This window comes from Cinclus cinclus, chromosome Z (assembly GCF_963662255.1).
Source record: "Cinclus cinclus chromosome Z, bCinCin1.1, whole genome shotgun sequence".
Lineage (NCBI taxonomy): Eukaryota > Metazoa > Chordata > Aves > Passeriformes > Cinclidae > Cinclus > Cinclus cinclus.
The window spans coordinates 50,460,335-50,472,953 of NC_085084.1; the positions used below are offsets into that span (position 1 = coordinate 50,460,335).

Sequence of the window (12,619 nt, forward strand, 5' to 3'; positions counted from 1 at the left end):
TAATTCACAGATAAAAAAAAATTTTTCAACTGGAGCTAATTTGTCTTTTTTTTTCTCTTTTCTTGTTTTTTTTTCTTTTCCCACCACTCCCTGTTAGCATGTAGTAACTTCTTTTCTTGGAGCTCAAGTAAGTTTCAGTAAAATATTCAGAATTAACAGCTCAAATCCAGCAAAGTGTATTGGAAATCACAAAGAGCAACAAGCAAAAGAGTAAGAATGTTCTCCAAAAGATCTACTTTAATGCTAGCATTTTATCTTTAATGGCATACCCACCACAGTACTTGCGCTGAATTTGATAAACCAAGCAGTTATCATTGAGCATGGCTGATGATTATAGATGTACTTTCCATTAGAGATTATGTTACCAGACAGCACAACACACAAAAGCAGAACTTTACCTATTGGTATATAGTAACGTGCTTTTCAGATAAAAGGTGAGAAATAAAATTACCTGCAAACTTAGATTCTGAAGTGAAATCCCAAATGACAAGGGGTTATCACGATTTGTGATCTAACAGGACAAAGGAAAAGACAAAAAAATAATTAATTCACACTCTACAAGCATATATTTGGCTATGAATTTAAGTATCTTAATGTTTTGGTCCAAGCTTTTTTTTTAGTTTGTTTGGCTTTCTTAATCAGACTAAGAAATCCCAGGACTATACTAGTATTCTCTCAGCATGAAAAGCAAACAGAAGAAATCAGACAGGTTCCAAATTTTATGTTACAGTACACAACCCCTTATGCTGAGATATACAAAAGTACTTACATCATCTTCATAGCGAATATGGATGTTGGAAATTTTCAGCTGAAGATTTTTGATGACCTGAGTAACTAGCTTTTCTACAAAAGTGTCTTGTTTCTCTTCCTTTACTTTATCTGTTAAAGGAAAACAATTTTACTTTTTTTTCAGTATTTTTTAAAATTAGACAAAATAATAAAATAATAAATTTAGCAAAATAAATGTTTGAATTTTCTATTACTTTGTACTCCAGTTGTTTAAAAATATGTTTGCTCTTTATAATCTACATTTATATTCTCAGATTTGAAGGTTTGCTAGCTTTACTATCTGCTGAGTGAAGAATCGGGTAGTTCAAAAATACGACCAGCACCCACCAATGCTCAAGGTGAGCCAATCAGATATCTTGGAAGTACCAGAAGTTGAATTTAAAGATAAGAATTCGCAAGAATCAAAGAACAGATTGAAGCAAACCTTTGAAAAGCTGTATTGGTAAAAAATGCTTTGATACTAGAAACCATCTTATGAAAGAAGAAAGGAAAATATCAGGCCACATATGATACTAAAGAAATATTTCAAAAGCCTAATTTATAGCAGATCACATCAATGCCCAAACCTTTTTATTTTCAGAATGTTGGTCCTGCAATACTAACGGCAATTATACCTAAAAAAACCATAACTAGTAGATTTTTAAGTAACAAGGAGAAAACAATCTAGAACACTCTGACAAAATCTGCGTCTTTCTGCATTAAAATAAAGAAGCAGTATCACTTTCATTAGGTTTTCCCACTCTTACCTTGGTCAGCTATCTTCTGCTTTGCTTCTTCTATTCTTTGCAATTCCCTTTGTCTTGCTTCCAAGAGCTGCCTAGCTTCTTTTTCAGCATCATATTTTATGCCTAAACACATAATATAAAAAAGTATTATACCAAAAAACCTTACATATTTTTTAAAGATACTGTTTCAAAAGCTGTATTTTTTTTTATTTCTCATAACAGCCATATAACAGCAAAAAAATTAGGTGACAAAAGGTAAATTACTGAAAGACTTCCTCTCCATTACTTAATTGTAATTGCTAAAAATATCTACTATGAATAAAGCTCATGAAAACACTACCAACCCATTCCAGACAATTTTAAAATACCACCAATCTATAGCCACTTCTTCCTATATATTAACTTACTGGCTGTGGGCACAATAAGCAAATAAACTCCATCAAGAACTGCTTCTACTGGTTGAGTATAAAGGTTTTGCCATGGAATCTGTAGGTTAAGTTGACCTACAAATATGAAAGTATATAGTTAAATAGTTGACTGGAAAAGAAATGCAAAGATAATTGATATTAAACACAAAATCTCTTAATTATTACACTGGACAGAAAATACCCCAGTGCACCTGAGGCAAAAGAAGCCTTAGTTGGGTTGCATTTTCTTACACAAACAACATGAGAAGCTTTCCTGTGAGCAGAATTATCAAGTCTACAGTATTTCCTTATTCCCTTGAATTACATTTCTCCTTCGTAACAGCAATTTCTCCCTCCTTGGAAATCCACTGCAGCACTCTCAGTGTCTCGCCTTCACCCAAGCACAAATTGTAATAAAATATTAAATCAGTCACAGAAAATACATTATTACAGAGTTGATTTAAAGGAAGCATAATGGCTTTAGACTTACTTTACTTTAAGAAACCACTAACTTTTACAATACAATCAATTTGCAATAAGAAAACTTTATATTTTAGCAAAAACAAGGAAGGAAGGAAATGAAAAGGTAAGTGAAAGGTAAAAATGAACTGTAGAGTCCTGTTAGACAAGAAATGAGATCCAGTCCTGCTCAACTGCTCATCTTTACTGTGTTAGGCTATTTTCTCATTAATTTTGAAGTGATTAAAAATGACCCCAGTATACTTTATCAAAAGAAGCTTCTTCAAAAAGTTTCTTTTCAGAAGAGACAAACTTCAGAATGTACAAAGTATACAAATCAATGAACGTATGGAAATTACTTGCTTAGGATGCCTAAAGTCACTTGCAAGGCAACATAGTATGTTTACAAACCCCTGCATATGTACAAGATGAAATGCAACTTACTAATATGTCCTGCTTTAACTTTAAATGGCACATCCAACTGACTCTGAAAGACAAAGATGTTTAGAAAATTTAAACTCAATTCAACAATTATGAAATACTCCAACACAGGAAAAGATAACATGATAACCTTAACAAACTTACCTATCAACCACATAAAAATACAAAATCAGTATAATGGATAAGCAAGCATTTGATTACCAATTCAGACTGTTATGCCATGTTAGGCTAGATATTTCTCCAAAAAACAAAGTCTTAGCTTCATGAGCTATAGGGAAAAAGAAAATAGTCTTTCAGTATTGCTTTTGACCTAAGCACATTCTTTCAGCAATTGCTGGGAGTTCTCTCAGGAGGATAAAAATGCATACACTTTCCCCTTTAAATTTAATCTCAAATGAATCAGATAATCTATATAGGTGCAGAGAAAGCAAATCAGTAATTTTCCACTTAAAATAAAGTGTATCCTAAAGTAAGAAATAAAATATGCATATTAAACCCAAAATATAGCTCAGGAATCATTTTTGCAACTATAACTGTTATTTTCAGTAGCTTACCAGTGCATTTTCTTTTATTTCCAGATTCTTCAGTGCAACAGCTCCTAAAAGAAAAGAAACAAACAAGTAAAACTGGGATAAGAAAAGTAGTAGTGGTACACATTTCAAGTCCTGAAGTCTGAATCAGTGGGTTACAGAAGCCTAGAAGATAAGGGGATAATGTATACATCTCAAACACCAATGGAGGATAGCAGTGGAGTCAACCAAAATTCATTAATAAGAACGTGACACGAGAAAGAATGGGATATGGCAGGAAAAGGTGGCCATACAGATGCAAGCCACACCTCTTCTTGGACAAAGGTCTATGTTCTGGCTCCTAAAGTAGAGCATAAACAAAGGAATGAGGTCAACAAGCAGGCATGGACTGTCAACCTAAGGTCAACCCAGTATGGAGGAAACAAGACCTCCAGAGACCCCCAAAGCCCTCTGACCCATTTCCAGAAAAGTTCAGAAGAATTAACTGCAGATTATAACTCATTTGCATAGTAAACAAGCAAATTAGCTCCGTGGTATGGAAACTAACTGTATAAAGGTACCTACACCAAACCTGGGCACAAGTGCCCCAGGACCCTGGACATTCCACCATCTACAGTGATGCTGGAGTCAGGAGTGCAAACCTTTCTTCCTTTGTTTCTCTGTACTGCACTTTAATCTCTCTGTCTCTCTCTCTCTCTTCTCTTTCACCCATCCCTTATCCAAGATATACCACCATGTGTTTATACTATAATGGACTAATTTACACCAATTTCCACACTGTGTGTATCATTTAATAATAAAACTTTTTAAGTTTTTACAGACACTCTGACTTTTGTTGCTCCTTTTCGACCACAGGTACTTACTAATTTTGGGTGCTTCCTTCCCCTTCACAATGAGACACCCCAGTGGTCCACGACCTATGGTTCCCAAAACTTTTACTGTGGAAGAGATCCACAGCCTACACGTCAAATATCCATGAAAGATGATTAAGACCATGAAAGATGATTAATCATTCTACAAAATAATATTTGACACTGTCTCACAAAGCTTGCATGTCCAAGAAAAATAGCCTAAAATTACTCAAAATGCCAGAAATTTTTGTCTCAATTTTGTAAGGCTCCATTTAGAAAAGTTAGCTTCTTTTTCCTCAACCATCTGTTTCCTAGGCTTGTTTCAGAAATCTAGCAACAGCAAATGTGAGTGGAATTTTAGCCCTCAAAATGTCTTATTCTTGCCAGTTTTATTTATAGGCTTACAAAAATTCACAGGAAGTACTTCAGTAATCTAATTTTTAAGAGAGAAATTCAGTATACTGTGAACAAAGAAAATTTGAAATGCAAGATCAATTTTACAATACACACTTCATGTCAATCACTTGCCATAACAAAAGGAATACTGGGACCAGAAAACTCCTAACTTAAACACACACATAGTCCAAAGGAATGTCTTCTGCAAAATCTACAAGAAGATGCAGCTTCTGTGATGGTTACTTTCAAATTAGTTGTACAGCATTAACACATGCACATGGAACAGACACCTGATACAGCTGAGCAGGAGCATAAATGAGATTCCAGAAACCAGAAGAAGATTACAGGCCTGGAAAGGAATATGACTTGGGGTTGTAAACAAAGATTTAATTCACCCAAAAATGCTTTTCTTTCGGGATGTATGGTAGAAATAGCAAAATGTATGGGGAAATGGGAGCTGTAATTGCAAGAATATTCTTGAAGTTATATAGTGCTAATGGCAAAAAACAACTGTTCAAAGTACCACCAATTTTGGGAAATTGGACCCAAATCTCAAAAGTGCATAAACCAGAAGAGTTGGCTCAAGTTCTTTAACTGATATGAAAGAGCTGACCAGGTAAACTAACCCATCCAACTCATAGGACTCACAAAATATTATTATGTTTTTAATGTTTTAATTTATTCATTTCAACAGTTTATAATCACTTTCCAGTAGAAGTCTATATATCTGACATGTGTTAACATCAGCCTCTCCGGAGAAATACTGCATGCAGAAGCTTTTTGATAGCATATGACACTGATGTTAAGCCTTAAAATAAGCACACATTGCCAAGAACAACAGAAGGGGGGGGGGGGGGGGGCGGGGGAGGAATGGAAAGGCAGAGTGCATTCCCAATAGTAGTCTATAACTACTCCAGGAACTAGAACTATATAGTCTTTGTAGGCAATAACTAGGTGATAGTTTTACAATGGAATGTAAAAATTGGTTCAATTCCATTCTAAATTTATTCCCTGATAAAGCTTACTCTGCAGAGACCATTTTAACACTAAAAAAAAAACATTTGCTTCTTCAAGAAGATATCACTAATTGTAATTCTATTCACGGCAAGTAATTCTAATGGCATCCAGAGCAAAGGCTCAGGTTCGTAACCAAGTTACTACGTGCAATTTCTGCAGGTCAGTTGAGGTATGTTAAAAACATTCACAAGGAAACTGTAAGACTGTGTGACACATGAAACAGTTTGACTGGGTTGAGTTTCTTCACTTTCACTGATGGCTATGTAAACATTCCCTCTCATTTATCAAGGCTCTGACACATGCCACAGTTCCTCAGAGGCACAGTAACTCAAGCTACAATAATTTGGCAGCCTGGATGCTTTCAAAAACATAGCGCTGCAAAGTGAGTAAGGATTATCCTAAGCACTTACAAACAATATTTTGTGATGGCAGAACTATTTCTCATTTTACCTGAGCACATCATAATGGCAGACAATAAATACAGACTTGATAATGTTTCAAACAGGAAGACTTTGAAATTTCTACATTAAATGCTGGGATTTGGAAGAGGGGTACATAATTCTTCACTGCTTTTCTTATGATTTTACAATCTTTAAAAATCACTTGTGATTTTACAATTAAATTTTAATATTTTAGTTAAGAATCTCTAGAAGAAATACACATCAGTAGAACTGCAGGCATAAGAATTTTAGTATAAAATTGCTGAAACATGTTTACTAAAATATAACAGTTTACTTACAAAAACCTGGATGCAGTCTGATCACAGTGAATGGACCATCAAGCACAAAAAAGGCTACTAAAGAGGCACTAGACTTCGTGTTTTGATGTAAACTTTCTTCTTCTTCCTATACTTGAGAGAGAGCCCAAGAGACTGACTAAATAGTCCCACAGTAAACAGGAAATATTTCCAATGCCACCACACTTGCAAAGCTTGCAACCAACTTTGATGGTCATGATTTGAAATGCAGTTATTGACCATGTCAGTATTCTCTTTCATCACCAAAATTTAGTCTCAACCACATGTAGCCATTTCCCTTGCAATGAATGCAGATCTAAATGCAACTACACTGAATCCTGACCATTCTGTTGGGGATGGGAGACAAAAAAAACCAAGAGCCCCCACAAACAGAAGCAGGAAAACCAGGCAATGAACTCTAGTTACAGGACATAACACAGCTAGTGAATTTGCCTTGGAGTACTGACAGTAGATTTTAATTGCAAAAATCAGAAAATACATCAAGATTTGATTGTCATTTTGCTGATGGTTGGTTGGGGTTCTTTTGGCAGGGCTGGTGCTCCCCTGTTGGGAGCAATGAGATGTTCTGATGTCAGAAATGCATCCAATGCATGATTAAAAATTACCCAACCAAGCAACCTTAGAAACTCTATGTACAAATAGTTGGAGTTGTATAAATATCTAGGGTTAAACATGCAGGCCACCAGCCAAAACAATAATAAAAGCCAGAACAGTTATAAATATCTATAGCAAAGTCTAGAATTTATTTAGGCTACATTGTAAAGCAAACTTTCAGATTTACTGATGCCTGAACAATGTGAATAATTCAACAAAATAAAATCACTGTCAAAATTCTAGAATAGTTTTAATTTTAGATACTCAAAATAACTTCATGAATTTGAGTGCATGAACCAACATCTACTATGAAGGATTCAGCCTGCAAAAAGAGACCTAGTAAACTACTTCACCCAAGAGGCCTAAGTGAAGTTTTGTTACAATTGTAAACAGAAGACAAAGGGGGGGGAAGAATATTAATCTACATTAAAATCCTGTAGATTTTACCTAATTAAACACTCTCTGCTGTCTTGCAAATAAAGGGGCAAGGGAAGCAAAGCAGATGGGAGAGAGATGAAAGATCAGAAAATGCAAAAAACCTTAGCTAGTATCTTATCAGTACCCAACATTCCTGTTCAAATATTTTAACAAAATTTCTGCTTTTTTTTCTGACAGCATTGTCAGCTTGTGAGCACCTCTGATCACTTAACATAAACAGCTGCCTTTGCTAGTTATTTCCCACTTGTATTCATGCTGTTAATTATTTCTGTTTAAGCATACCCTCTTGGAGACAAGCTGTAAGCCTTTCAGGATCAGTATCTGCCAAATACCTCATCTATTGACATCTATTGTAAAATAGGCCATGAAAGACAGCAAAAACTACTGGATATTACATACCCCTCAAGTGGATTCAAATTACTATTATGTAAGGGGAGGAGAGGAGGTTGCACCTGCTATACCTAGAAAAAGCAAGGCACACAGGAGTAATTGTCTTTCCCTACAACAGTTGTAGAAAAAAAAAAAAAAGTTAGTGTGTCACAAACATGCCAATTATCTGCCTGTATCATCTTACTAATACAGTTGCCCCAAAAAGAGACACCAGCTATTCAAATAATAAGACATGCTTGAGACATTACCTAATAAGCAAGTGTGCCAAGTCAACTGAGAATTAAGCTTTTTTAAGGGCAGTACAGAGGGTCTGACCAAGATACTGAAAAATTATTTAGACATAGTCAAAAGAAAATAATAGCATCATGAACTGTAATAAAACAATTGTTTGGTCTCTCAACGCTGGAAACCTCACTGGCACTTCATTTCTTGTCAAAGGTAACTATACATCTCACATTGCTGCAAGCATCTTTTCAGGTATTTAACTTGACCAGGTCTAGAGCATGCAAAAACATCTAACTCACATAAATACATATCTAACCTGTCAATATAAGACAAGTACTTGCACACTTGTTAACACAGCTCATTAAACTATCTTTCTTAGTGAACACCAAACAAAAAGAGATTACTGTCCTTCCCAGCATCAGCCATCCAATAGCTTTGTCTGACAGCTGCCTAACACAGTAGTGTTCTAGCTTGCTCCATGCTAATGGAGTTCCTTAGGTGTACAATTTTCTCCCATTATACTTCTTCCTGAGCCTTGGCTTTTCCAGTATTGGCTTCACACATTCAAATTGTCATTTTACCTCTTGTAGGTTGAGCTACCTTCAGCCTTCTGCACTGCCTTTTATATTTCAGGTCATTCAGTTCTTGCAACATTCTCAGCAATGAGTGTTTTCATCTATCACATCTTTTTTCAAGATTGAGACAGTCTATATTTTTACCCTTCAGTCTGAGGAGGTTTTAACAAGAAAAAGGATCAAAGCATTTCTGTAATTATTAATGTGTTCATTTGTTTTCTGGAGCAGAATCATCACACAACTTTACTACACAGATCAAATATAGAATAGCATCAATACTGCATGAAGTATACTCTCATTTATCCAAATCAAGGTTACTATTAAGTATGCTTATTGAAAAGTCATAATAAAGCTCTCAATTTACAGAAGCTGAAACTATGTAAAATTAAGGTTTATACATATATTCAGTCTACAAACAGGTTACCTGCCTTAATTTAAACAGGCTAGCTATAAAGTACCACAATGCCACAATTCGCTCCCTACAGCCTTTTAAAATAAAGCACTCTGGTTTTTAACCATTCAGAGGCAAAAAAATACATGCTTTTTAAAATGTAAGACTATACATATATGCATAACCTGTGGTGATTTGTAACAGGGGAAAAAAACCCAAATAACTTTCCTTTTTTTTAAATTTGAAGAATTTAGGACAATTTCATTTCAATAGTACATCATTGATGTAAAATTTAGTGATCTTATCAAGACACACAAGGACCAACTCTGTATGAAAACACATAGCTGTAATGGAAATGCTTTCAGAGCACACAGACAAGCATTAAAAGCTATTCAAGTTTACACAAAATATGAAGGCAAAAACAGCATATTTTTAAAATACCTTAGTTACAGAATTTTAGTAATTTGCAAGCTAAAAGAATTATCCACAGACTTTAGGTCCCTACTGAGTGTAGGGATCTGCTAATCAGTGATGCAGTCCATATAAAAAGTGCATTCTCCTGCTGTTATTACTAACAGTTGCTTCCTTTTAGATAGCAGAATGCAATTTCTAGGTCCTTGGAGATATTTGAAATGAAAGAAATATTGCAGATGCACAGATCATTAAACACAATTTAAGACAAAAAAAAGCATCTTGTGGTAGACCAGGAAAAAAATTAAACTCCACAGGTGATGCCTCAACAAAGCTACACAGCAGTTCTGAGACTCTTACAGCAAGACATAGGTAGCTCCATATATCAGTATACACTATAAACAAGTCAACAGGCGATGCAGAGAAAAAATTATTTTATACACAGGCACTAGAGAAATGAGAAATTTAATTTAAATAAAACTATACTAGAGCATCTAAAATATGAGAGCTTCTCGAAGATGAAATTATAAAAAGGAAAATCAACTTTCACAGACATGGAAAAATATAACAGCTGAATATCAAAATCTCAAAGTAAACTGAGGGGGATTTGTTTGTTTTTGTTTGAGTTGGTTTGTTTTGTGGTTTTTTCTTAAGTTTTTTTTTTTAACTGAGAAAGAGAGTGCATCTCATCTGTTAGTAGTTGCTTCACAGAAGCATAAGCTGCCATGACTAACCATCAGCAACCTAGAGAGCTGGAAAAAGAAGCTTTTACCTTTTTTTGTAATGTATAAACATTGCCCAAAAAATTTACAATGTTCCATATATTTCATTAAACATTCTGTCTGTCTTCACTGAACAGAAAGAAGGAGCTATGGTAACTTCAGAACTTAAGTGCACAAATCAAACAATCAGTTTGACAGTTTTGCTTAAAGGTGCATTTAGACAAACCTTTCAAATATGATTCACCTAATCAGTACGAGATATGCAATATTAAGCCTTACCGCTATAGATCAAGGACTATTACATTGTCTCCAGCAGTTACATGTGCTGTTGCTGTGCTAAGACTCCTTATACAGACTGAACTCTACAAAGATGCTATAAATGCCTTCAGTAACTGAAGGAAAATTACTGCAGAGATGAAACTAAATAAGGACGCCATTTCAGAAAACAAGCATTAAAACAAAAATGTCCAGGATACAAGAAGGTCCAACAGAAGCTTACAAAATCTGGTTAATGTGTATGAGTGCCTAGGAATGGAATTGCAGGTAGGCAAATACCTCGAGAATGTCTCACACCTACTGTATGAATGCACTCGTAAAAAAAAAAACAAAAAAAACCCGAGCCTCTGTGTTTGCTATTGCTGATGCTGCAGACACCTGGGATGCACATTCGAAACTGAGCCAGCAGTGGTCACTGTGCAGGCATCTGCTCACGGTCTGTGTCTGACAGACCTTTGGTGCTGTTTTGTTGTAGGTATCTCTCTAAGGGGACTTCGCGAGCGCACAAACGGAACACTTCACTGCCTTCAGAACTGGTTTGTTAATTTAATTTAACAAACCACTGCTTACTTCGCCTAGCACAGCTGGGCACCGCCTCTGCAGACACCTAAGGCAATATCTACTCCTGGTTCTTTAAGGCTAAAAATAAACATTCCAGATCTACAAGACGACAGCGCCAAGAACAAACGGGATGGCACTGCCGTTCGCGGAAAGGCCGCTCACACCCACGAGCACTAAAACCCTGACACGAAAACGCCATCAAAACCGTTGGCGTTTATGCATCGTTCATTTCCGGGCGTGAAAAACGCCCGTAAACCAGCTCAGTTTCGCGTTCCCAGAGCCAGGTCAGGCTCCCGCCTCCAAGCAGCCCGCCCACTAATTCCCAAACTTTCCACGAGTATTAGAGACGCCGCGGCCAGCCGAGGTCCGTCCCCAACTAGGAGGCAGCACGGGCAGCTCCATACGGAAAAACAAAACAGGAGCGGCCGTTCATGCGCCTCCAGCACTTCTCCCGGTTTCTCTTGCCCCCCTTCCGCAGCTCCTCCCGCTCCACCACCCCCCGCTGCCGCAGCCGGCTGCTCCGCGGGCACCGCCTCCCCAGCCTGCCCGCCTGACCGCCCCCGCGGCTATTTTTAAGCGGCCGGGCAGGTGGAGAGGCGGCAGAGTTGTCGGGTGGGCCTGCCCGGCCCGGCAGCGCCCAGGAGATACCGCCCGGGCCTCCTCCCTTGTGCGGCCGGCAGGGCGAACCCGGCCGGGCAGGAAGGCACGCGGCGGCATGAGGGCAGGCAGGCGGCTCTCCCGCGGCGCGCCAGGCCCGTACCTCCCCAGATGCCCAGCTTCAGCTGGGAGCTGTCCACATTCACCACGTAGTCGCCAAGGAAACGGTTCAGGACGTCCACGACCAGGGACTCAAACACCATCCTGCCTCCCGGCCGCCGCCGCCGCCCGGCAGCAGCGCCGCCGCCCCGGCTCCTGCCGCTCGCCGCCGGTCCGCCCCGCCCCGCGGCTCGAGGGGCCGGCCCCGCGCTGCCCCCGCCCCGCCCCGCCCGGCTGAGGGCGCGGTGAGGAAGGGGCGCGGCTTGTCCGAGGCTACGGCACCCGGTGGGGGCCGGGCAGCTCGGCCTGCCTCAGGCTTGTCCTTCGCAGGGCCGCTCCGTACGCGCGGTGTCTGCCCGCTCTTGTGAAAGTATGAATTGCCACAGAATGGGTCAGGTTGGAAGGGGCCCGACCTCCCTGCTCAAGGAGCGTCATCCTAGAGTAAATTACACAGGATGGCGGCCGTGCTGTCCTTGAATCTCGCCAGTGAGGGAGTCTCAACAACCTCTCTAGGCAACTTCTATGGGCAATCTGCCCTGCGCAGTGAAATTCTTTACTGCACGGTAATGGAGCTATTTCTCATGCTCGGGTGGAGCTTCCTGTACATCCGTTTCTATCCACTGCCTCTGGTGCTATTGCTCGGCACCACGGAGCAGAGTCTGGATCTACCTTCTTGGCACCTGCCCATCAGATACTTGTGGACATTGATAAGGTCTCCTCTCAGTAAACTCTTCTCGAGACTGAGCAGGCCCAACTCCCTCAACCTTCCCTCATCAGAGAGGTACTCCAATCCCTTCATTATCTTTTTGCTCTCCAATGAACCCATTGGTATGTCCAAGGGATTTAAGTGTGGCCATAGCCATAAAAGTTTTTTGAGTATTTTTCTCTCCCAGGCTAGGCAAATGTAG

At 38.7% G+C, this 12,619-nt stretch overlaps 1 protein-coding gene across 1 annotated transcript in view; it reads right to left on the reverse strand.

Moving 5' to 3' along the window:
- Nucleotides 1–11,821, reverse strand: part of VPS13A (vacuolar protein sorting 13 homolog A) — a 111,002-nt gene extending 99,181 nt beyond the window's left edge. The window contains exons 1-7 of the mRNA XM_062513616.1: nt 11,716–11,821; nt 3,376–3,419; nt 2,825–2,867; nt 1,922–2,017; nt 1,536–1,637; nt 770–879; nt 452–511 (exon numbers count right to left, since the gene is read on the reverse strand). Coding sequence (XP_062369600.1) covers nt 452–511; nt 770–879; nt 1,536–1,637; nt 1,922–2,017; nt 2,825–2,867; nt 3,376–3,419; nt 11,716–11,815 — 555 coding nt within the window. The 5' untranslated portion in view covers nt 11,816–11,821. The remainder of the gene's footprint in view (nt 1–451; nt 512–769; nt 880–1,535; nt 1,638–1,921; nt 2,018–2,824; nt 2,868–3,375; nt 3,420–11,715) is intronic.
- Nucleotides 11,822–12,619: the final 798 nt, after the last annotated feature.